Here is a 26,357-nt window from a genome sequence, read left to right on the forward strand (position 1 = left end):
TGGGTTTTTTATTTTTTATTTTTTAAATAATTAAATGTATAATTTTTTTTAAAAAAAATAAATAAATATTTCAATAAAATGCTTCCACATTAGTCATCTCTGTGATATTTTTGTTACACTGGTGGGTATATGGTGAATTTGAAAATTTTTAAGGGTATTTGGTGAATGAAAAATTATTCAGGGATATATTGTGAAAATTCGTTTAATTAATTAATATATGATTTATTAATTTTTTTCACATTAGTCATAAAAGATATTGAATTAGCAAATGTGTAATGAGAAATGTTGAGCTAAAAGAGAATAGATGAAATACATTAGTAAAAAATTATGTCAATGCATAAGTCAACTGTTCTATACTAAGATACTTCAATAGAAAGCAATTGCAATAGATAAACTTTACCAAATGTAGCGGTAATCTACTATTAAAAAAAAATAAAAATAAAGCGGTAATCTTTAAGTGACATATATAATCAATCTATTGAGGAGATTTCATGGTGCAATGACACAAGAGGTCGTCAAATTCGCGAGGGGTGAGGTTCGATCCCTCATCAAATAACAAATCACACCCTTCTATCTCTCTAAGACATTGCCAACTAGGTTTTTTGTGATAGGTGAAAATCAAACTATGTTAAATAAATAGAGACAAAGGGATGCTTGTCCATATGTCAATGCACCATTTATGCTATAATTAACACCACACAAGCCCATGATCGACATTACGTGTTAACCATCATACGGCCCGCCATTCATTACTTTAACATGGAAATTATGTTATACCTAACATCAAAAAATTTAGTCAAGAAAAATTAATTATGGGTCGCATTCAGAATTTTTGTAAAATAATTATTCCCTTGAAATATTGTAGACTTGTAGTTTAGTTAGTCCAAAGCAAGGACTATTCCAACTTATACTTATCTTCAAATTAGACTGTGTGGAGAGGAAGAGATAATGGTTTTAATATACATGTCTTAAAAAAATGGTGCCATTTTTTTTAAATATAAAGTTACTTTAGTTATGTTTTATCATAATATTAATTTATTATTATTAGTATATTCTTTACATATGATTGGATCATTAAAAAGGTTGAAAGTATATGGAAATAAATGTCGAACCATTTTAAAGAATAATCTTTGAGTAAAATTGTCACATGTGCTTAATTATGGACCGTTAAGTATAATTAACAATTATTTCCGAATTAAGGGAATAAGATCCATATACCAACTAATTTCTATGCATCATGCCTACCAAACATAGATTCATAGAACTTAAAAAATGAATGAATCACAAAATCTCAATTAGTAACAACAAAGTTTATTAATATATGTATATATATGAAACACTTTGTTTAATAAATCAGGGTGAAAATTGAGAATTTCCGATGAAACAGTATCACAAGACTTTTAATCTCTGTTCATAAACTATATCAATTCAAAAGAAGAAATTAGACAAATTTCTATTACTACAACGATTTTAACTGCTCGACCGATGGAATCGATTCTCAATACATGGTTTACATACCCAAATTCTAAGTAACTTGTTTATTACACGTATAACAGATCATGTGTGAAAGTGAAACAGAGAATAATACAGATAACCTATGACAACAATTAACAAGCCCTTTTGGCCTAACATAAAACGTATAATATGTGCAATTTAAGACCACAAAATTAAAAATCCTAGTAAAACAAACCCAAATAGTTGATTTGTAGCAGCTGCAAAAATCCGAGGTGAAGCGGAATAGTTGGGATCAACAACAGGGTAGAGTTGGCCTGGGGGCGCGGTCATGTAGTCAAAGCCACTACCGCCACTACCACCACTACCGCCGCTACCTGTTCCTGGTGAATAAGGTGGTGGTGGGCAGTAAGGCGAGACCGGTTTTTTCTTAGGCGGCGGTGGTGGTGGTGATGGTGGTGGTGGTGAAGGCGTTGGCGGTGGTGGACTCAAGTAGCATGATGGATTACCACAAGGTGAACAACCACCACACTTTATACTTGGGTCGGAAGATGAGCCTGTTTCATCAAGCTTCCTTGATTCAAATCCATTTATTGGACATATAAAAATAATAATCAGTAATATGGTTGGTATGATACATGAAAATGATCTTTGTGATTGTGGTAATGACATGTTTTTTAGGGGTTAGTTAATTTTGGAGGAAATTATTTGAAATTTTGTTATGGAAATAATGGATTATTGTTGGTGAAGTTTCTTTAATTTGGTGCAAAGTATGAAGTGGAAAGTGGGTGGTATTGTGGTAATGTGTAAGTGTGAGTTTGAGTTTGAAGGGAATTGAATTAAGGTCGTAAAATGATATGATATGATTTGAATGTTGCAATTACGTAATAGAATGTGCTTTTATTATTTAGCTAAGGAAGGATGCGTAGGATGTAGAAAAAGTGGGTTTCTTGGTTAGGTGGTTTTTGGCTTGTATTCAAGATGACAAGGTGGAATGACTAGGAGTTCTTTTTCATTGGTTTTGATTGGGCTTTATAGTTAAGTAATATTTTTTTGGGTTAATGCACCTTTTTTCTTTTTTGGGATACACAAAAGTTATTATGATGGTTTACCTTTATCGGTCTACTAGTTTTGTGCCAATGCGATACTTGGGTTGTTTAATGAATTTAAAGATAAATTTTTAATCTATATGTCAAATTTTAAAATATACCATTGATACAAAATTAGTTTATTGATGTGCTTTTGTGACGATTTGCTATCTAGTAGGCATGTAATGACTAATACTAATATTGGCGGAAATGTTCGATTTAATACATTAAAAAAATAAACACATAATAAATTAAATAATTTAAATGTTCAAAGCCCGTTAAACTAATTCCTTCGCTCCAAAAAATATCTATTAGTTGTGAAGTATATTATTTTAACCGATTAGTATATATTATAAATAGATGTTTTACACTTTAAACTAATTCCTTCGCTCCAAAAATATCTTATGACATAAAAAAATTAAATTTATATGATAATTTTTGAGAATTATAATCTAATTATTTTTTGAATAAAATTATACTTCAATTTGTACCTATGAAATATTGGTACTTTATCAAAAATAAAACTCTAAATTAACAATTTTATCCTAAAATTCTATCCAAATTTGATTGAAAATAAAATTCTAAACTAACTTTTTTATCCTACAAATCTAATATATATATATATATATATATATATATATATATATATATATATAAAGGGGAGTTTTTTCTCGAGCTTTTCGAGAGCCACGTAGGATTTAATTTTTTCAGCGCGCCACGTAAGATAATAAATTTTAGTGGTAGCCAATTAAATACGAGATTATTAATTTCTTTTAGAATTAAATAATTTAACTAACACGTAAGCAAAATTGCAAATGAGATTATCCAGTTTAAATTAACTAAATATTAAATATTATCTCTTGACATCAGGAATTTATCCAAATATTTAACAATTTTTAGCACATAAATTTACATATAAAAAAATTATTTTAAAAAATTCAAACAAACCGTGCATCGCACGGGCTTCATCTAGTTGAATTTTATATAACTCTATCCTACGTGGCACGACACTTGGCGAAAAGTTGGAACGCCAAGTGCCGCTGCCTCGTCGCCTGGCTAAAAGTTTAGCTTTATATATTAGTTATATGATATTTTTATTTTAACTAGGTTGATATATTTATTTTTTTGATACATTTTTTTATTCTTCTGTTAAAAAGGTTTTATTTTTAAAAAAAATACAATATGACAATTTGTTCTAAAGATTAATTATTCAACATATGATAACGTAAAAAGGAACACAATTAGTAACGTGATTTGCTTAAAATTTTGTGAAAGTGTCAAAGAATTGTATTAAATTTAAATTTAAAGAGCTATCTATTGATAAGAATTACTCATGTTTAAATTAAACTAGTTTTGTGCCCCGTCGATGCCCGGGTAGTTTATGGACTTTTAAGATAAAATTATACTACGTATTGTAATTCAATTTGATTGAAAATAGAATTCTAAATTAACTCTTTTTGCTACAAAGTCAATCTATATTGATCCAACGTGGATACTTGGCGAAAAATTAAAATGCTAAATGATGTTGTCTTGTGTCCTAATTATAAATTTATTATTTGGTATTTTATCAAAAATATAACTCTAAACTAATAATCTTATTCTAAAATTCTATCCTATAGTCTTTCAAAAAAAAAAAAAAAAATTCTATCCTATAGAATTCTTACCTAATTTTTTTTAATCTTATGAAATCTATCCAAGGTGTCGCGACACTTGACGGTTTTTTTTTTATCACATGAAGTCTAATTAAATTTATCTAAAGTGGCGCGACACTTGGCGAAAAGTTAGAATGCCAAGTGTCGCTATTTCGTGACCTGACTAAAAGTTTAGCTTTATACTTCCTCCGTTCTATTAATATTGCAACAAGGAAGAAATTACGCATCCCAATGCATATTTTATAAGCTAGATATTTATAATTGTGTGAATAAAAATTATAAAAATTTGATATTGTGACAGTATATTATGAGACGAATCCAATAAGATCTCACATGACTATATTTTGCATAACGTATAAATTATATTATATGGTCAAACAAGAGTGATGAATAGTGCAAAAAGTCCATTGTTGCAATATTAACAGAACGGAGGAAGTATATTAGTTATATGATTATAATTCACTACCACAAAAAGTGGAAAAAGTGACACTTAATACAAAACTATCAAGTTGGGTAGGCGTTCTATAGAATTATATAAAACGCCTTTGTTGGAGGACGGTTTTATAAACTGAATTATACAGAACACCTCTCTTTAACAACAGTTTTATTTGATTTAACACATAATATAAAAAATATAAGCAAAATCTAACTTCATAATATAGAACGCCTAGGAATGGTCACAGTTTTGTAAGAAGAGTCAAACAAAACGCTTCTATTAGAGAAACGTTCTAGCGCCTCTTTAGTTTAAAAATGAATCTAACCGACCTAACCCCATTTATTCTCTTTGTGCGCCTCTTCATTAGCCTTCTAAATCTCAGCCCTCCATTTTTTCCCTTCAGAACCCACGATCTCCATCGTCTCCCACAAACAAAATTGATAAACTCCCATAAACCCACCTTCACCCATTTCAATTCTTTTTTAAGCTTGAACCAAAAATAATTCTCCATAACTTCTTTTTCCTTCTTGTCTTAGTTTTTAAGCTTCAGACTATCTCCTTCACCACCGTTCTTCACCAAACTCTCTTATCGCCAAGGTCGATTTCAGGCCACCTTTGGCTCCGATTTTGTCAATGGAAGCGGTGCATCTTTCGTCTTGCGATTTCTTCTCTGATTTTCTAATGTTTACTTCTCATCTCTAGCCTGGTATGAATAATAGATTTTTTGAAATTTCATCTTGAAAATTATCGATTTGCTTTTGAATAAGCTAATATTGTTGAAAATTAGCGAAAATTTCTTTTTTTTTTCTTCTTCTTATTTTCGATCTAATATAGTTTCTATTTAATCCATAGATGTTTAATTTGTTTTAAACAGATTAATTTTAAAGAGTATTGCTTTGGTTTTGGCCTGGGTTCAATGTCTGAGTTTTTGGGGGAAATAATTAGGTTTTTGCATACTGTCTTTTTCAAAAAAATTAAATTGCTTTTCTTCTTAATTTTTTTTTTATGAAGATCCGTAACTGAATAGTTATTTACGAGTAGTACTAAATTTTTTTATCCTGAATTATCTGATAATTTTGTTTTCCTTTTGATGCAGATTCATCAATGGAAGCAAGAATAGCCGACTTATTTGATTCGAATTTTTTTTTTTAATTTTTTATCGCATTCTTCTCCATTATACAGAGTATTGAGAAGTTCAATTACTGTATTAATTTTTTTTTTTAAGTAGAATTGTATTATACGAAAGACTATAATACGAGTATGAGTTATAAATTTAGAATACGTATCATTTTGTTTGATTTAGCCTATTTTTACGGAATAGCAAATGTAAGAGCACTCTCACCAATGGGGAGAAAAATGCCCATGGGTAATTTTTGGGGTTTAATAAAAAAAAAATAACTCCCCATCAATGGTCTAAATTAAAAATGCCCATGGGCAAATCAATTTTTGATCAAAGTTTGGACAAAATTAAAAAACTGACCAAGAAGAAGTAGGCCCAAGTGCAAGCTGCATTTAAATTTTTTTTTGCTAAGCATACCTCAAAACGCAGCGTTTTGAGGAAGCGTATGCTTTGCTTGACCTCAAAACGCTGCGTTTTGAGGGTAGGAAAAGCAAAAAAAATTGATTTTGGCAGCCCTGACAGGCGCGTCAGCACGCCCAATCAGGCGCTGACACGCGTCCTGTCAGGTGAGTTGGACCAATCAGGAAATTCCTGATAATTGCAACGGTAACAATTTTGTAACGGGTATTTTGTGCTTATAAAATTAAAAAAAAATATACCAACGGCTAGAAAAAAAAATTCTCTACAAATAGAGACCCATTTTGCCTATATTTTCATATTTTCAAAATTCACATAAATTTGTTGTATTTACATTTTCTCTCAATTTCTCCCTCATAATTAGTCATCCTTTTAATATTATTATTATTATTATTATTATTATTATTATTATTATTATTATTATTATTATTATCATTATTAAAATAAATATTATTATTATTATTATTGGAAGTATAATTATTATTGTTATTATTTTAGCTTATTAATATTATTATTGTTGTTCGTTATTATTTTTGTTATTATTATTATTATTATTATTATTTTTATAATAGTTACTATTATTATTGTTATTATTGTGTTAGTTTTTGAAATTAATAAAAAAAAATAGATATGGATCCCAATAACCTTTTTTACTCAATACTTTCTCAAAATTGTAATGATTTTGATGAGAATTTCATGAATCAACCTCAATTTCAACTTTTCCTACAAAGATTGAGCAACTCCTCTCTGCAAAATCCTCCACAACAACAAATACCTCCACAACTTGAAATACCTCCACAAATTCCAACTGAAAACACTGATTACGAGCAATCACCTCCTGTCTACCAAGGAAGTAACTCTCAGTACGATGATAGCCAAGAAGAAAATGTGCCTGAGACACCTCAATACCCTCCGTCGACTCAAAGAATGCGGGTGGGTTCCAACCAACAACTCGCTAAAGCTAGTTGTATTTGGTCAGTCGCAGAAGATGAAGCTCTTATTAGGCTATATTTAAAATACAGTGGAAATGCGATAGTGGGTACGGGCATGAAAGCTGCTGAACTTTGGCGACAAATATCTGCGGCGTACGACATGGTTCAAGCTAAGAAGCCATAAATACTACCACGCAGAAATGCGAAGAGTTTGGAGAATCGTAGGAGAAGGATGGCGGCAGATGTACTGTTATGGACAAGTTGTTATGATGAAGCGGGTCCGTTAACTGGAAGTGGATTCAACGAAGTTGATCGAATTCAAAAGGCCTCGAAATTGTTCCATATATTAGCCAAACCACCACACAATTTTGTTTTCCCCACGCTTGGGAAATGATAAAGAATGACCCAAAGTGGAGGCCTAAACTCAGATGGGCATTGTCACTAAAGGAACGACAGGATTGTCAACTGCGTCCGGAAGGGGACACCGAGGATAGCAGTGGAAGTGGAAAGAGATCGAGAACTGACAGTGAAGCTGAAGGAGATGTTCCCGTTGGTGGGTTTTCATCAGGAGGTATACCCAGACCCGACGGGGTAAAAAAAGCAAAGGCTAAGCGTAAGAGAAAAGCTATTGCTCATGATAGTGCAATTTTAAGTATTGGTGAACAGATACAGGCTTGTACTGAAGTTAGAAGCTTTGAGGCAAATTTACGGCAGCAAAGGTTGGAGCTTGAAAGGGAAAAGGAAAAGAGGAAAAACAAACAGGTCGAATTACAAGAGAAGAAGATGAAATTTGATATGTTGCAAGCAATAATGTCCAAAACGACGCCACTTACACCAACTGAAGAAGCGTGGAAGGAGGAACTAATTCAAGAAGTGTATGGTGGAAAGTAGAGTAGTTTATTATGCATTATGATTTCAAGTATTTTGTTTATTTTATGTTGCAATGAATTAATTTTTATTATTAATTATGTTCCAAAAATTTATCAAATTATATTACATTTTCATATATTTTGTTCAATTATGAGTGAAGTACTAGCTACTGTGTAGATTTTTGTCTTATACAATTATGAGTCAAGTGGTTGGTTTTATCAACCATTGAACTGTCAAATCCCAAAAAGTAGTCAAGTCCAATTGTAGTTTTTGTTTTATACAACCATTGAGTAAATAGTTTTGTAATCGTTAATTTATTTGGTTTGTATGATTGGTGTACGATCATTATGTTCCAATGTTGTAATCGTTATTGTTGTACTAATGAAAAATGAAATTTCGCATAAAATAATGACACAAATAATTAATATTGTACTCATAAATAATTTAATCAATAAAAAAAATTTAGTTAAGAATAAATATTATTATTTTATTAAAAAATACATTTTGCAAAAATTAATATTAAAAATAATTAATATTGTACTACTCATAAATAATTTAATCAATACAAAATTTTGTTAACAATAAAATTAAGAAATACTAAATTACAAATTTAATGATGCGTAGGAGAGATAAATATTGGTGGGGTATAGGGTTAAAAATAGGAGAGAGAATGGTGGGGATTATAATTTTTGACCATTGGTGTAGAATAAAAATGACCAAGAAAATGCCCATGGGGAGGAGTGAGAAAGTGGTTAAAGAGAGATTGGGCAACAAAAAAAATGCCCATTAGTGGCAATGCTCTTAACTACGATAAATAATGTACTGAAAATCATTTAAATATTTTCTAATTATTTTTTTTTGAAAAAAAACGAAGAAAAGAGGACCGTTAACTGGGACATGCGTCCTATTTTCATATGATTATAGAACGCCTAATATGAGATGGGCATTCTCTTTGCCTGGTTTTTTTATCTTTTAGTGGATACAATTGGAAACGCCTACCTTGGATAGGTGTTATGTATTGTATTGAATATAGAACGCCTCAAATAGGCGTCTTATTTACTTTATAAGGCACCCTATTGGACGCCTCAAATAGGCGTCTTATCAAATAGGACGCCTCTAAGGCGTTCTATATTGCCTATTTCAGACGTTCTCTATTGCATATTTTGTAGTAGAGATTAAAATAAGGTTTCATAGATTCATATGAGATAAGATAAATGAAAATAACTTAATTAGAACACATCTTACAAGAATAGAGGAGTAACATTTTTAAAGAAAAATTCTTCCAAAATTGTAGCCTAACAACTTATCTCGAAGAATTAAAGGAAAAAAAGAAATACATATACTCTCCATCCCAAATCAGTTTTGAAAATTAATATATATATGCTACATACGAAGTATTAATTATGCTAAGTTGTCGTAAAAAAAATGCTAAGTTGTTATTTGATTATCAATTGTTATTCTATTAAAAAATAGAAGTGATAGAAAATAATAAAATAGGAATATATCAAATTGAGTATGAGAGGGTGTGCGTGGGAACCTCACTCTTGGAGTCTCAGTAGTGAAAATAAGAGAGGTGTGTTAAAATAATACTTCCTTTGTTTTTTTAGTTGCATATTTCTTTTATCATGTTTATCAATGGACTATTAAATGAGTTTATTTCTAAATATCAATTAGTCAAAATTGCAAAAAGTTGATGTTATGAAAAAATTATTTTGAGACGGTTCTAACAAAATTCACGAGATTATTATGTTGTAGTATGTTTTATCATAGTTGTTTATCAAAAACTAGTTAAAGTAGGATTTGTGAATAATATGTCAAAAGTCAAAACATATCAATTAAAAAAACCGAGGAAATAATGAAGTATAAATATTTTTCAAAAAATATAAGTATAAAACTAATTTGAGATAAATATATGGTCAATCCCATTTGCATGCCCCCGGTTTACAATATATTTATTGTAAATCGGGGACCCCGCACACCACCCATTTACTGTTTTTTTTTAAAAAAAAAAAACAAAACTTGCGGAATTTCATACCTCAAAATAAAAATAAAAAAAAACGCAGAACAACAATGGAGGAGAGAGAAATTGAGAAAACGCAGAATTCAATCATCAATTGAGGAGAGAGGAAGTGAGAAAACGCACAAATTGCAGAATTCGATCATCAATTGAAGAGAGAGAAAGTGAAAAAACGCACAAATTGGAGAATTCGATCATCAATTAAGGACAAATTAAAGAAAGTGAGAAAACGCACAAATTGCAGAATTCGATCATCAATTGAGGAGAGAAAAAGTGAAAAAACGCACAAATTGGAGAATTCAATCACTATGGAGAATTCGACTTCCGATACCACAAATTGCAGTAATCTCATCCACGAATTGCTACAAAAACAGAGGCAAATTGAAACTGAATTTAAAATCGATTTAAATCGATCGATTATAGAAGAAGAAGAAGAAACTTAGAGTTTTGGAGATGAATTATTACCAATAATTGACGATAACAACAATCCAGACAATGGAGATGATGCAGAAGAAGCAATTGACAATGCAGAAAATCAAGTGGTTCCTAGTAAATCAATTGATTCGAATTCAGAATAAACAACCAAATCAAATGCAATTGAAGGTAAATTCTATAAACTTTTGATATTGTATGCAAAAAGTAACCCTTTGAATGCATAAATGTTACCCTTTTCATGCATAAACGTGGCCCTATTTATGCACAAATGTTACCCTCAGATTGTATGCAGAAAATTCAGATTGTATGCAAAAAGTAACCCTTTGTATGCCTTAATGTTACCCTTTTCATGCATAAAAGTGACCCTATTTTCACACAAATCTTACCCTTTTGTTGCCTCCAATTTGAATGATATGATACCTTTGGTTATTATCTGATATGTCTGTATTAAATCCTGATATAAATCCAATTCATGCTTATGGTTTAGAACTTAAAGGATCATTTCTTGGTGTGGTAAGAGAAACTTTTGAAGAAATTTTGGAATTGTATGAAAAACATGCTGCTATACTGGGGTTTTCAATAAGAAAGCATACAACTAGATACAGAACAAAAACAAAAATAGTAACTGAGAAAAATTATGTGTGTTCTGCTGAAGGAAAGAGAAATTCAGGTGACAAGAAAACAAAGTTAGTTGAAATGGTTGATGAAGAGTATGTGAATGTAAAAACAAGAAAGCTAAGACAAGTAGCCATAACAAGTTCGAAATGCAAGGCATGCATAAGAGCAAAAGTGAATAAAGAAGGACAGTTTGAGGTAGTGGCTCATGTTATTCAGCATAACCATGAGCTAACAAGGTCACAGTGGCATTATTTGCATCGTTCTGAAGGAAAAATGACAGAAGAAAAAGCTTAAGAAATTAAAATAATGAAATCTTCAGGTCTAACTATAGTGAACACTTACAATTACATGGCTACAAAGGCTGGAGGAGAACAGAATGTAGGTTATAGTGTTGTAGATCACCTGAATTTCTGCTCAAGGTTAAGAATAGAACAAATTGAGGCTGGAGATGCTCAAATTTAGTGAACATTTTAAATCAGGAACAATCAGAGGATCCAAACTTCTTTTTTAGAGTGAAGTTTGACAATGAAGGAAGAATTTCCAATATCTTTTGAAGAGATTCAATGATACTAGAAGACTATAGGATATATGGAGATGTGCTTGTCTTTGATACAACATACAGAACCAACAGATATAATCTTATATGTGCTCCATTTGTTAGCATAAATAATCACTGGCATAATTGTATGTTTGCATGTGCTTTTATTGGGAATAAAAAAACAGATTCATTTGTGTGGCTACTAGAAACCTTCTTGAAAGCTATGGAGAATAGAACACCAACTTCAATATTCACTGACCAGGACCAAGCAATGGCAAATGCAATTGAGCAGGTAAAAGATTTATATTGACATTATACAGATTTTAAACTATGATAATAATTTTTTTTCCCATAAAGTTACCATTTTAACTACATAAAGTTACCCTTTTAACTGCATAAAGTGACCCTTTTAATAGCATCAAGCGACCCCTTTATTTTCAATGTAGGTGCTTCCTAATACAAGGCATACACTTTGTATCTGGCATTTGGAACAAAATGCCATAACCAGATTTGGGGCTCTTAAAAAAGACAAAGAATTCAAGTATGCATTCAACTAGTGCTTAAAGATGTGTGTGATAGAACAAGAATTTGAAGCAAAATGGCAGGCAATGATGCAAAATTATGAGTTGACAGTACACTCTTGGTACAAAAGAGTGTACGAGTTGAAAGAGTAATGATGTCCTGCCCTTAGTAGAGATTTCTTTTCAGCAGGAATCTTATTGTCACAAAGGAGTGAAAGCACTCATCATGCTATAGGATTCAGAGCAAGTAACGCAAATACCTTGACAGAATTTTATACCATATTTAAGAAGACAACCAATCGTTGGAGAAGCACAGAGAAATATAATGAGTTTACCTGTAGCAAGTCAATAGCATTCACTTCATTGCTACTGTCTGGAATGCTAAAGCATGCTACACAGGTAAAAAGTTAACTGATAAGTACATAAATTATAGCAGTTTAAATGTAGCTAAATGATTTTGGTGAAAAGGTTTTCACTTTGTCACTCTTTAGAGATTTTGAACAGGAGTTTGGATACTCTATGGCAACAACTATTCAAATGATAGGAAGAAATGAAGAATGCCTACTTTATCAGGTAGCCCTAGAAGACAAGCCATGGTCTGCAAATCAAGTAAACTATATACATGAGAGCCAGAGTGTATGGTGTACTTGATAAAATTTTGAATCATCTGGACGGTTATGTTATCATTGCATCTGAATTCTACACTTGCATTTAGTAACAAGAATACCAGACAAGTATGTTTCAAAAAGATGGACTAAGTTTGCAAAAACATAAGCATAGGATAGGTTAAAGAATCAGGATCCTACACAGCAATATATTCCAATGGAGGCAAACAATGATGAGGAAATTCTACAAATTAATCTTAAAGAGTCAAGAGAATGAAGAGACAAGAGCATTTATGGAAGAAAGCTTCAGAAATAGTTTTAAAATGGTGGAAGACTTACTTGCTAGTGCTGCTCAGAGAGAAAGTACGGAAGCTGCTTCTAATATTCCTGATGTGGCAAACAACACTCACAACAATAATGATGTTTCTTCGGCATTGAGTACAAGCACAAGTGTACCAAAAATACTTGATCCAAAAAGGGATGTAACATAAGGAAGAGGCAAGAGAGCAAAAGGAGGTCTTGAAAAAAAAGCAAGAGAAAAAGAAAACCAGCACTACCACCTCCACATTCAGAATTTGGATAAAAAACACCTAACTTGAGACTCTTTTAGGAACTTTTTTAAATCAATTTTTTTTTTCAAAATTAATATACTTTGTATTGTAAAACTTTTTTTTTTCTTTTTTTACTCTATGACTAGTTTAATGAAAATGTGATTGACACTATTATTAGCACATGTTTAATTAGTGAACCTTTTAAATCAAGATCAGAGGATCCAAACTACAAAAGTGACCCTTTTAATAGAAAAAGTGACCCTTTTCCAAGCAAAAAGTGGCCCTTTTAACAAGAAAAAAGTGACCCTTTTCACATAAAAAAGTGACCATTTACGCAGCTTTTCACATGAACTTATGTTACCCTTTTCATGCATAGAAGTGACCCTTTTTATGGCTAAATTAAAGTTACCCTTTCTACCCACTAAATTTACCTTTTTTTTGCGTAAAAGTAACTGTTGAGGGTAAAAATACCCCTCACACGTGGGCCAGTCCCATATCGACACGTGGCCCAATTAAAGGGCGACACGTGTCGCTATGGGAAGATGCCACGCGTGCAGCTTAAAAGCCCTCAAAGAGATTTGGCCAATTCTGTAGCACCACGTGGCCCAATGAGAGGGTGACACGTGTCGTTACAGAATGACGCCACGTGTTTAGAGCATACTTGGCCCCTCAGATCAGCACGTAAAAAAAGGCCTAATTACATCAGGGCCCAAATCCCGAGAGATATCATTGAAAGTCGCAAAGCGGCGCCTCCAAAGCAACACGTGGCATTCTCCGATTGCGCAGCCAATCACGTCACGCAATTTTAGGGTACAAACCCTAAAATGGGGCACCAGCTCCACCCCTATAAATACCCCAATCATTTATGATGGGGGAGTGGATTTAGACATTGCAAGAAAAAGAGCATTAATAGCTCTAACTTCTCTCTACTTTCTCTCTCTAGCCCTTTCCGTTTCCGATCACTGACTTGATCGTTGGAGGCAAATATTCCGACAAACGGAATATTAGTTGTTTTGTAGGTGTATCAGTCTCGTTGCCAGAAGAGCGTGACCAGTATCCGAGGAAATCCAAAAAACACCCGAAATGTTTGGCGCCGTCTGTGGGGATACTCGTACGCTATGGCAATAGACGGTCAAACACCTAATCCCGGCGAGGACGGACATGTAGAGGATATAATCCCTACAATCCGTACCAGCGATCCGCTGATTGCCACATTTCAAGAAGCTGATGACCCTCCCGTTACCGCAGCCTCTCTGAAGGCCGCACTCAACAAGCTTAGGAAGGAGTTTGAGAGCAATGGAGCCTCTACCTCTAGGTAGCCTCCCAGGAGAGAGGGACAAAGGGCTCCAAAGAAAGCACAAAGCAAAGCGGCTGATGCAACAGGGAACACCCCTTTCGTAGGCTGACTAGAAGGTCCCCAAGGGTACCACGGACAAATTTTTCTGATCTGCTAGCGAAAACACAATCGGCTGGGGGGAGGAGTAGGCAGCCTCGAAGAGAGGAGCCTGAGCCGTCTAGACAATGGAAGGACGCAAGGGATTATCTTCGGCATAAGCAGCGGGAACGTGCCGCTTACTCGGACACGGCCTCAACTCCAACTATGCCAAATGATTTTTCAAATCATTTTATCTCCCAGCATACCAACACGGCCATCTCAAGCCGAAGTCAAGTTGTCCGCACTCCAACTCCTATTTCAGTCGTCCGCACTCCAACTCCTATTCCAGTTCAATCACTTCAATATCAACCTCCCTAGGGATTCAATGGCTTGATGCAGCCGAATCCTCAAGTCTTCGGACAATATGGGCCATGCGGGCAGACGTACGGCCAGGCTCCCTACCTGGCTGGACCGTCCGTACAGCCACAACCAATTGATTGACAGATGCGCCTTCTGACCTTGGGAGATAAGCCGCCTCCGTTTTCGCAAGATATTTTAACTGCCCCTCAGCCGCCGAAGGTGAAGAGTGTACTTATGGGAGCTTATGATGGTACGGGCAACCCAGAAGAACACATCACCTCGTATAGAAACCTGATGTACTTGCAAAGTGTAGATGACGCTATGATATGTCCATTTTATATTGTAATTTATCCCTGTCCCTTGGTCATAATTAGTAGTGTTTTTGGCTCTTTCGAGCCATTTTTATTACTAATTTGTGTTTTCTAGTGCTTTCGAAGTCTTTGTTGAGTTTTGTAGGAAATTGCGCCTTTGGAGCATTTTCTCGGGTTTTTTCATGGAGCGACTACGGGAATTAGAAGAGCACGGCCATCTTTGAAGCCCAAGGCCGGTTAGAGTCATCGAGCCGTTGATTAAGGTCTCGGTAATTGGGATTCCGAGGTATTTGGACCGAGTATTCAAGACCCGAAGAGGAAATCTGGATTGGGCCGAGAAATCAAGCCCAATCAAAGTCCGAGCTCAAAGTGAAGCAAGGGTCCGATCGGGCGGAGCTCGCCCGGTCGGGTGCGCAACCAGGTTTCTGGAAATCAGCATTATTCGCCCGATCGGGCGAGGCTTGTCTGATCGGGCGCGCCTTATTTTGGACGTCCTCTATATTCTTTCCCCTTCTTTCTTTCCTCACTTTCTTCTTCTTTCATCTTCTTCACCATTACTTTCTCTCTCTAAAACCTCCATTTCTACACCTTCAAACTTCCTTATTTCCAAGATCTCCTCCAATTCTTCCATCAAAACTCAAAATTTTTTGCATATTTTTAATCCTTTCATCTTTCTCTACAATCTACACCTAATTTCTACCACTTTCTCTCAATTTTCTCAAAACCCTAAGAGAGAGAAAGTCTCCAATTCCTACTTTTCTAATCACAAATGGCTCTTAAGATATCAAGAACTGTAAGGGGGGAAAGCTCAAGGCAACAAGAAGCAAGGATTGACCCGGAATTGCAAGTTCCGGGATGGGAGAGGGTGGTCATCACCACCCAAGAGCAAAAACAAAGGATGATCAACCTCACTTCGAGGCAGGTAATTCCTACTCGTTTTTTTCATCACCCCACCCTTATTAAATTAGGAATTGATAAACATGTAGAAAAGTTGTTCAAGGGAATTGGCATGAGTGGTTTCTTTAACATGCATTACGATACTTATGATTACTTAACCTTGGAATTCGTTTCTAGTTTTAACGTCATAAAATCTAATGCTTTAATTTCTCATGTTCAATTTATATTACTTAATAATGATGTTAGATTGACCTTGAAAGAATTTGGCAAATTTTTGAGTTAAAATCGGATAGGCCAATTGAACCTCCCCAAGACAACATTGGCGTTGTCTATCAATCCCTTACGGGGGATGCTAATTTGAACCTCCAACATGCCAAGGGCACTTGGATACAACATCCCGTGCCAAATTTTTGGCAACGGTTTGTTGGCATTACCATCTTTGGAAGGCATGAACCCGCTAATGTTAGGCGGGATGAGCTTGAATTGTTAGGGTCATACATGATTCCTAGGAGTGAAAAGCTCAACATAGTCCACAAAATGGCCAACCACTTCCAACGGGTGGCCAATGCGGCCGAGGCAGGTAGGTCTAGGGTACCCATTTATTTTGGTGGCCTAGTAACTCACACAGCGGTCAAACACCTTAACTTTGTCCCTAACAATGACGGTAAGGTAGCCGGCCCAACTATTATGGACCTACCCTATTTAGGTGGCCTTAATTGGATTAATGTCATGGGAGGTGAGACTTGGTGGGTGATTCAACGGGAATCAGGTAGAAGGGATAATGCTTTCACTTTGCCCAACCCCACCTTGACCAAATTTGAGAAGGGGAAGCCTTCTTACACTTTCGAGATTAACGGTCAAGGTGAGGTTCAACCACCTCACCCTTCACCTCAACCCCACCAATCTCCCATAGACCCCTCACCTCATCACCATTCACCACACTACCCACCACCTCCACCCTTTACATATGATATTCCCACTTCCTCTACCAACTACAACATTGACCCCAACGCCCCTTATGACTTTTCGGCTTTTAGGAGCCAATTAGATAGGATTGAGATGGGGCAAGGGAGAGTTGAGGGTATGGTTAGGGACTTGGACACTAGAGTAGGGTCTCTAGATAGACAGGTGGGGTATGTGGAGAGGAACCTCGGGAGGGATTTATACCCCATGTATGATGATTATGCCCGTCAGGGGGCTATTCCCCCCGATTCACTTGTTCCCGATTGGTTTCAATATCCGCAAGGTGGATATACGAACCCAAGTGCCTATGGTACCTATGCAGACTACTCATCGGTCCATGGTTATGGGACCGATGTACCTTTTGGTGGGCTTGGGGGGGAGTGTGGACCCTAACTACTTTGCAGGTGGTTCAGGTTATGGTGGTGGTGGCTCTAGCCATGGAGGAGCCACGGAGGGGGCTATTCGAGGATGGATGAGGATGAGGAGTAGGCTACACTCCCAAGTCAATGAGAGCATTGCTTGATTTGTCTTGGGGGGGTGATCTTTCGCTTGGTAATTCTCTTCCTTTTCTCTTTTTATTTGATTTCTAGTATAGTTTTTATTGCTTTCCTAGTGTAGTTTTTATTGCTTTCTTATATATGAAAAATACAAAAAAATTGAAAAATAAAAAAAATCCAAAAATACGTTCCAGTGAATTGTAAATCATGTTTCCCTGTGCCCCTTACTTGAGAAAATTTGTTTTGATTCTTGGTTATTGATAATGAGCATTGTGGATTTGGTGGTCATGATTTGAAGTTTAATTGCTTGGATTCCTAAACATGCGTCAATTTTGCCAACTATTTGTGAATATAGTGCTTGACTAGTTAATTTGGTTAGGAAATGTGTGATACTTCCATAATTCCTGGTATGTCAATGAATTTGAGTATTGATTTGCAACTATGAGTAGTGTTTCATGACTTATTATTATGCACATGAGGAGGACGAAGGCGTTCATTCTTTTAGGTAGCCTTTAGAATATTTAGATACATTTGTTCCCTTCTTGTTACCCATGTTGTTGCTTGTGCCCTTTTATTGTTTATTTAGCCACATTACAAGCCTATATGAGCCCCATTAGTTACTAGTCCCAAGCTTGGCTTGGGGGAGCTATTAGTGGTGAGGGAGTTGTGGTGTGCACATTATTTGCACAATGTGGGAATAAAGGAAGAGTTATTGTTATTTGATTTTTGATTGGAAAATATTGATATGTTGTGTTTCAAAGTTGAAATTTCCAGTATGAGTTGAATAAAAGAGCAAAAGAAAAAAATTTAATGCTCAAATGTTCTAATTTGAAGGTTGTTCAAGAAAAAAAAAGAAAAAAAATCCAAGTTTGAAAAAGAAAAAAAAAGAATGAGTGCAAAGTTTGTATTTCACTCGAGTTCTACATTATCATATGTTTATGAGTGAATTTTGTAAGTAATGGGATTGTTTATGATGATTGGAGTTGTATTTGGTGGTTTTTGTTGGAGTTAGTTATGTTGATGGAGATGTGTGATCATCATTTATTTTGATCATGGGTTTATTAGGATTTGGCTCCGTTAATGCATAGCTTTTCTCTCACATACTCCCAAATTTATCCTACCCTTTACCCTAGCCTTACATTACAAGCTTTAAAGACCTTCTGACCTTGTGCATAGAAGTTATGTAAATGTGAAAGTGTTGTTTATCAATTCAAGTTATGACTTGACATATTTTGATTCGACTAGTAGGTTGAGCGTTCATTGTTCTTATACACACAAGAGTGTGAGTTGGGAGGGCATTGTTCACATTAAAGGTGTTGGTTGGAGAGTGATCAAGTACATCTTTTACTCGCCACATAAATGAGAGTTGAGTGTGTGAGCACTAGTCTTGAATTCTATATGCTCTTGTGGTTTGCTCTATTTGACAATTGTTGGGGAGGAAGGGTGATTAGATGAATAAGATTGATTGATGTTGAAGCATGTTCATTAGATTTGCCTTGACTTGTTTATGCTTGATTTGATTATTTGGGTGAAGCATGTTTTATATGTTCATTGATAAGCTCTTTGCTTAGGGACAAGCAAAGGTTTGGCTTGGGGGAGTTTGATATGTCCATTTTATATAGTAATTTACCCCCGTCCCTTGGTCATAATTAGTAGTGTTTTTGGCTCTTTCAAGCCAATTTTATTACTAATTTGTGTTTTCGTAGTCTTTGTTGAGTTTTGTAGGAAATTGCGCCTTTGGAGCATTTTCTCGGGTTTTTTCATGGAGCGACTACGGGAATTAGAAGAGCACGTCCATCTTTGAAGCCCAAGGACGGTTAGAGTCATCGAGCCGGTAATTAAGGGCTCGGTAATCGGGATTCTGAGGTATTTGGACCGAGTATTCAAGACCCGAAGAGGAAATTCGGATTGGGCCGAGAAATCAAGCCCAATCGAAGTCCGAGCCTCAAAGTGAAGCAAGGGCCCGATCGGGCAAGGATTAGCACGATCGGGCGCGGCATGCTTGGTGCTGGTGCGTGGCCTATAGCGCGCCCGGTCGTGAGAGCGTCTAGCACGATTGGGCGACGCTTCTGAGAGGGAGCGCAAGGAAAAAGGCGGGCCCGATCGGGCGGCCCTTTGCCCGATCGGGCGCGTGTTTTCTCAAGACCTGATTAGTTAGTTTTAATTTTTGTTTTAGGAAACGTTTAAGTACGAGATTTGTACGTAATTTTTGAGGACCTTCTTTCTTAGACTTTCTCTCTCTACTTAGAATATTTTCTCTCTCTTAAATTCTCTCTCAACTTTTGTTCTTAATTACTTCCATTAATCCAGTTTTCTTTTGGTAACAATTTTTTCTCTTTTAATTTCAGCTATTTTACTTACTTATTTGATTATGCTTTGTTTTATTTATTTGATTAGTTTAGCTATGATTATGTGTGAGTAGTTTTATTCTAGGGTTTATGGGGATCCATAATTAATATGAAGGGATAATTTGTTATTAATGATTATTGGTATTGCATGATAATTTCTTATTGAATTGTTTTAATTCTTTGCAATTAGATTATGAATCGAGCAGATGTAATTTGATTGAGAATGTTTAGCAATATTGAATTGATGAATCGAGCAGATGTTAATTTAATATTAAAGGCTATTTTCAATAGGAACTTAGATCTATGCGAGAGCCTGTTAGATCTATGTTGATTAATAAATTGCGAGAGCCTGTTAATCATGTTATTCATGCAATGTTAGTTATCAATTACTTCGTTTTATCCCGGAATATTAATTATTGGTGAACCTGTGACCCTAGGCTTCCTTATTATTGTTCCTTTTCTCCTTAAACTTATTCTTCATAGTATAGAATTTATTCCCAAAAATATTGGTTACTTAGATAATTTAGATTATAATAAATAATTAGGAGTAAAAAGACTTGTTTCCCTGTGGATTTCGACCCTACTTCCCTATCTACATTAGTTAGAGGATTTAGGTATTACTTTTTCTTAGGGGATACGACTTTACCCTGTCACGCTACCTGGTGCAAATGCTTTCCGGCCACTTTGAAAGGTGTGGCACAGGATTGGTTTAATAGCCTCCCGGCCGGATGTATCAATTATTTTACTACTCTTAGTTTGTTGTTTGTGGGAAATTTTTCATACAACATACCGCCTCGAAAGACTAGCCTTAATTTGGCAACAATCGTTCAAGGGAAGAATGAGGGCCTACGGTCGTACGTCCAGCGATTTAACCAAGAAAAAGCCCAAATTCATAATCTGCCGGATGAAATGGCTTACTCTGAATTTATCCGGGGATTAAGGCATAATGGTTTTAAATTTGACCTGGTAAGGAAAAAGATTCGGACATACGCAAGTGTTTTTGCAAGAAGCCGAAGCCTATATTGAAGCGGCGGACTTTTGTTTGCTCACAAAATCAGAAGCCCCGGCCTAGGGGGCTGAGAAGAAACATTCTCAGCAAGACTCGGTCGGCCAAAATAAAGAAGGGAAAAAGAGAAAAGAAGTCTGGTTGGTCGATGGCCAGCCACAGAAGTCCAAGAAGGTCAAGACGTACGAACCCCAGTATGAGTTCAACAAGGACTATTATTCTATCTTGATGGAAATCAAGGATAAGTTTGAGTTTAAAAACCACAGCCACTGAGAGGCCCGACTCAATACAGGAACAAGAACAAATACTATCATTACCACAAGGACGTCAGACATGACACGAACGATTGTATCAATTTGAAGAGACTGCTGGACAAGCTAGCCAAGAAGGGCATGCTGAACTCTTATGTGATGAAGTCAAAATTCACTTACACACGGACAGAAAACACGTCCGAGAAAAGACAGAAAAATGATAAGAACAAAGACAAGGAAGATGATGAGAATAGCACTTACTCAGGCTTTGTGGCCGTGATATCAGGAGGATTCGCCTCAGGCGGTCCAACCATGAAAGGGATCAAGCAGGATGCCTGGAACTTGGGAAAGGTGATGCAAGCGGTTGTAGTAAAGGCTGAGCCTTTCCTGAAGTAATCATTAGTGAGGCCGACCGGGGGGAGGTCAAAGCCCTGCACAATGATCACATGGTATTCATTATGAAGATAACCAATTTATAGGTCGGACGAATATTGATTGACACGGGTAGTTCAGCTAACATCATCAGCCTGGCCGCCTTGAAGAATCTAAGCTTCCCATAGGATTCTCTTTAGGACATCACTCACCCGTTGGTAGGATTTAGGGGGAATGTTATCCACCCGGTTGGACGGATAGACCTACCCGTCCGCTTTAGGCAAAAAGGGGAAGGAAGAGATATGGTTGTCCGCTTCCTGGTCGTGAAAGAGCTGACTGGATATAATGGCTAAGGAATGTAATCAGTTGGCCGTTAAGCCTACAGCACGCGGACCAAAAGCGTCCGAGCCAAAAGAAGAAGGAACCTCACTCCCAGCATACCAGGTTGGCCAGAAGCGTAAGGCGGCTAAGATAGATCAAGCATAGCAGCTAATGACTGTCGGTCGACCAGAAGAGTTACGTCCCCAGCCGGCCGGTAGTCACCAAGAGATAGTGCTTGACCCCAATCAACCAGATCGGATGGTTAGTGTGGGCACTATAGCTTTGGGTATGCTTGGGGATGAGTTGATTTAACTGCTAAGAGAGTTCAAGGATGTATTTGCATTTGACTTTGGTGAGATGCCAGGAATAAGCCCTGACCTGGCCGTGTATAAGCTGGCTGTAAACCAGCCGTTAAGCCTGTCCGCCAAAAGAAAAGAAATGATGGAGAAGAAAGGAATCAGGCGGCCGCAGCTGAAGTAAAAAAGATGCTGGATGCCGGTTTCATTCGGCAATGTTATTACCCAGACTGGGTAGCCAATGTAGTTCTCGTGAAGAAGCCAAATGGAACTTTGAGAATGTGTGTGGATTACACTGATCTGAACAAGGCATGACCTAAGGATAGCTTTCCCTTGCCCAAAATCGACCGCCTGTTTGATTCAACGGCCGGGCATGTCCTGATGAGTTTTATGGATGCATACTCCGGATTCCATCAAATTCCATTATGGGAAGAAGATCAAGAGAAAACAGCGTTTGTAACTGAGCAGGGGTTGTACTGTTACAAAGTTATGCCATTCGACCTCAATAATGCCCCAACTACCTTTCAACGACTTGTTAATACAGTCTTCAGAGATCAGCTCGGCCGGAATATGGAGGCGTACATTGATGACATGATTGTCAAGTCAAAAGAGTCGGCCGACCACCTAAAGGATCTGCGATAAACTTTTACCGAACTCAGGCGGCATAAGATGATGTTAAATCCAAAGAAATATGTTTTTGGTGTTGAGTCCGGTAAATTTCTCGGATTTTTGATTGACCAACGTGGAATTGAGGCCAACCCTGAAAAGATTCAAGTCGTCCTGGACATGAAGTCACCAAGGATGATTAAGGAAGTACAAAGACTGACCGGATGTTTAGCAGCACTTGGTAGATTTCTACAAGATCAGGAGATAAGTGCCGTTATTTCTTTCAAACCATCAAGAAGAAAGCCATGTTTGAGTGGACTAAAGAAGCCGAGGAAGCATTCGTACAGCTAAAAAGCCACCTTCATACATTACCTCGGCTCGTCAGTCCACTCAAGAATGAGAAGCTATTTATCTATCTCGCCATCTCTGAACACTCTTTAAGTGTCGTCCTGCTTGCTGAACGGGACGACCACCATATCCCAGTCTATTTTATTAGCCATGTACTTCACAACGCCGAGCTGAGGTACCCCCCTATTGAAAAATTTGGCTTGGCATTGTACATGGTATCAAAAATGTTGTGGCCGTACTTCTTGGCACATTCAATTGTGGTCTACACAGACCAACCTCTGAAGAAGCCATTCACAACTTTAGAGGCAAGTGGTCGAATGCTCAAGTGGGCCTTGGAAATGAGAGGCTTTGACACTATGTTTGAGCCAAGAAAATCAATCAAGGGACAAGCCTTTGCTGATTTTTTAGCTGAGATGACTCGGCCTGATCTTCAGCCGGTCGGAGACCAGGTCTGGAAAGTGTTCGTGGACAGCAGTGCAACATCTACCGGGTGTGGCGCAGGTATCATATGTTTGTCTCCCGAGGGAGATAAGTTTGAGTATGCTTTGAGATTTCAGTTCCAAGCCTCTAATAATCACTAGTAGAAAAAAGTAAAAAAGCACCGCTCAATGGCCACCGGTTTTCAAAAACCGGTGGGGAAAAAGGGCGGGATTGGGGTGATATAATATTTCCACCGGTTCAAACCAAACCGGTGGGGAAAATATTATTACAACCGGTTCAAAACCGGTGGTTTTGTTATTAAAAAAAAAATCCGCCCCCCCTTATAAACTCCAAACCCTATCTCTTCATTCATTCTCAGCCACTCCTCTTTCTTTCTCCTGCTCTCCCCTCTCCTCCCTCGATATGTTCGTCTTCTCTAGCAGTTTAGCTGATTTCCTCTATCTTTCTCTCTCATCTCTCCCCTCTCCTCCTTCTCTTTCTCATCTCTTTCTCATCTCCTTCTCTCGATCTGTTCATCTTCTCTATTTTCCTTATCTTTGATCTCATTCTCGTCTCCTTCTCTTTCATTTCCACCACCACCAAAACAATAAACCACGAAGACATGCACGAGGTTAGGTTTAATTTTGTGTTTAATTAATCGATTTTATGCGATTTTTGGATTTTGTTGGGTTTAATTAATTATTTTTCCTAGGTTAATTAGTCGATTTTGGATTTTTTTGAGTGTTTTCATCGATTTTAATTCGATTTTTAATTGATTTTAATCGATTCTAAGTCAATCTCCTTCTGGGTTCTATTCGATTTAATTCTGGGTTTTTTTCCTTTTTTTTTTTGGGTTAGTGAAAATCAATTTGTTTTTTTGAGTTCGATTTAATTCTCATTTTTTTTAATTCTCGTTTTGAAAATCAATTCGATTTTTTTTAGTTCGATTTAATTCTCGGGTTTTTACTAATTTCTGGGAATTTTGTTTGATTTTTTTTTCCTGGGTTTTTTTTTTCTGGGTTTTTTTTCTGGGTTTTAGTTTTCTAGGTTATTTTTCTGGGTTTTTGTTTAATTTCTGGGTTTCGTTTATATTTTTGTGTGTTTTTTCTAGGTTTATTTAACCGGTTTAAATCGATTTATGGGTACCATGCATACTGTTCTGGTTTTTTTTTATCGCAGCTTATTTATTTTATTTAATCTATTTTTTTTGTTTGATGCAGGTATATTGATTTAGATGTAGATGTTAAATCGAAGAATAAAGATGCATGATTATTGATTTAGGTGTTATATGGGTTGTTTTTTAATTTTAATGTTGTAATTTTTTTGGGTTTTTTATTGTAATTTTTTTTTATTTTAATGTTGGAATTTTAGTTTTGTGTAATTTGATTAATTTAGATCTTTTAAATTGGAATTGTTGTATGAGTAATTTAGTTGTAGTTATTAATTTAGTTTTTTTCACTCTTAAAAAGTGTACAATTACTAGATACTGATGAATATATATGTGTTTTTATGTATTTTACATATATATATAGTTTCTGCTACAATTTAAGTGAAATAAATTCCAAAAAAAAAAAAAATTGTTTTTATGGGCATTATTGTCACCGGTTAACCGGTGACAATCTTTGTTAATACCATTAAAAAAAATTTGCGGGAAGCATTATTGCCACCAGTTAACCAGTGGCAATATTTGTTTTTGCCACCGGTTTTGAACCGGTGGCGTTTTAATAAGATTATTGCCACCCCCAAATGACCATTGGTTCAAAACCGGTGGCATAGAGGGGTTTTGAACCGGTGACCAATTCATATTTTCGCTTAGTGAATGAGGCCGAGTATGAAGCTCTCCTGGACGGCGTTAGGATGTGTAAGGCGGCAGGAGCAACAAAAGTGGATGTAAGCTCGGACACCCTACTCGTAGTCGGCCAGGTGAACAGAGACTTTGAGGCAAGGTAGCCGGCTATGATGAAATACTTGAAGATTGTCAAGGAGGAGGTCAAGGGCTTAGATCATTTTACTCTGCAGCAAGTTCCTCGTTTGTCTAATCATCAGGCGGACGCCTTCTCTAAATTAGCATCCTCAGCATCATGTGATACCCCAGATCAGTATTTTGGGAGGTAAAGGAAAAAAGGAGTATTGATGCCGAGCCGGTACATATCATTGATAGAAGCTCCACTTGGATGGACGGGATCATTTCTTATCTAAAGGATGGATTACTTCCGGCCGATCCTAAAGAGAGCTGGCTGATGAAGAAGAGAGCGGCTTGGTTCGAAATAAAGCAGGGGGAGTTGTTTAAAAAAGCATTTGTGAAGCCGTACCTGAAGTGTATTACTCCTGAGAAAGGACATGATGTCCTAGACGACCTTCACCAGGGGCAATGTGGCTCGCACATTGGAGGACGAGCCTTGGCTGAAAAGGCTGCTCATCTGGGCTACTACTGGTCGAGCATAAAGTCAGACGCCATGAAAATGGTGAAAAAAGGTGACAAGTGCCAGAGATTTGCAACCTTGATCCACCGCCCTGCTAACAGTCTGTCGGCCATAAGTAGTCCGCTCCCCTTTGCCAAATGGGGGATGGATATCTTAGGGCCGTACACACCAGCATCTGGTCAAAGGCGTTATGTGTTTGTAGCAGTAGACTACTTCACAAAGTGGGTGGAGGCCGAGGCTGTACGGGGCATCAAGTGGACGGATGTTTCAGCCTTCATATGGAAGAGTATCATTACACGTTTTGGCGTTCC

General features: G+C 36.4%; 2 protein-coding genes and 2 long non-coding RNA genes across 4 annotated transcripts; 3 read left to right on the forward strand and 1 right to left on the reverse strand.

Annotated features, from left to right (window-relative positions):
* Positions 1-1,653: 1,653 nt before the first annotated feature.
* On the reverse strand, positions 1,654-2,124 carry LOC110712642 (sulfated surface glycoprotein 185-like). Its single transcript, XM_021891111.1, has one exon. It carries the CDS (start codon positions 2,122-2,124, stop codon positions 1,654-1,656), a length of 471 nt encoding a protein of 156 aa, XP_021746803.1.
* A 2,840-nt stretch (positions 2,125-4,964) lies between these two features.
* On the forward strand, positions 4,965-5,913 carry LOC110712654. The gene is made up of 2 exons (XR_002509640.1): positions 4,965-5,334; positions 5,725-5,913. It is a non-coding gene; the product is annotated as an uncharacterized LOC110712654 (long non-coding RNA).
* A 5,687-nt stretch (positions 5,914-11,600) lies between these two features.
* On the forward strand, positions 11,601-12,747 carry LOC110712643. Its single transcript, XM_021891112.1, has 4 exons — positions 11,601-11,867; positions 12,022-12,116; positions 12,270-12,495; positions 12,544-12,747. Exons 1-4 carry the CDS (start codon positions 11,601-11,603, stop codon positions 12,745-12,747), a joined length of 792 nt encoding a protein of 263 aa, XP_021746804.1.
* Positions 12,748-23,768: 11,021 nt separating this feature from the next.
* LOC110712680 lies at positions 23,769-25,137 on the forward strand. The gene is made up of 2 exons (XR_002509660.1): positions 23,769-24,254; positions 24,844-25,137. It is a non-coding gene; the product is annotated as an uncharacterized LOC110712680 (long non-coding RNA).
* The last annotated feature ends 1,220 nt before the right edge of the window (positions 25,138-26,357 follow it).

The sequence above is a fragment of the Chenopodium quinoa genome, unplaced genomic scaffold (assembly GCF_001683475.1).
Source record: "Chenopodium quinoa cultivar QQ74 unplaced genomic scaffold, ASM168347v1, whole genome shotgun sequence".
Taxonomy (NCBI): domain Eukaryota; kingdom Viridiplantae; phylum Streptophyta; class Magnoliopsida; order Caryophyllales; family Amaranthaceae; genus Chenopodium; species Chenopodium quinoa.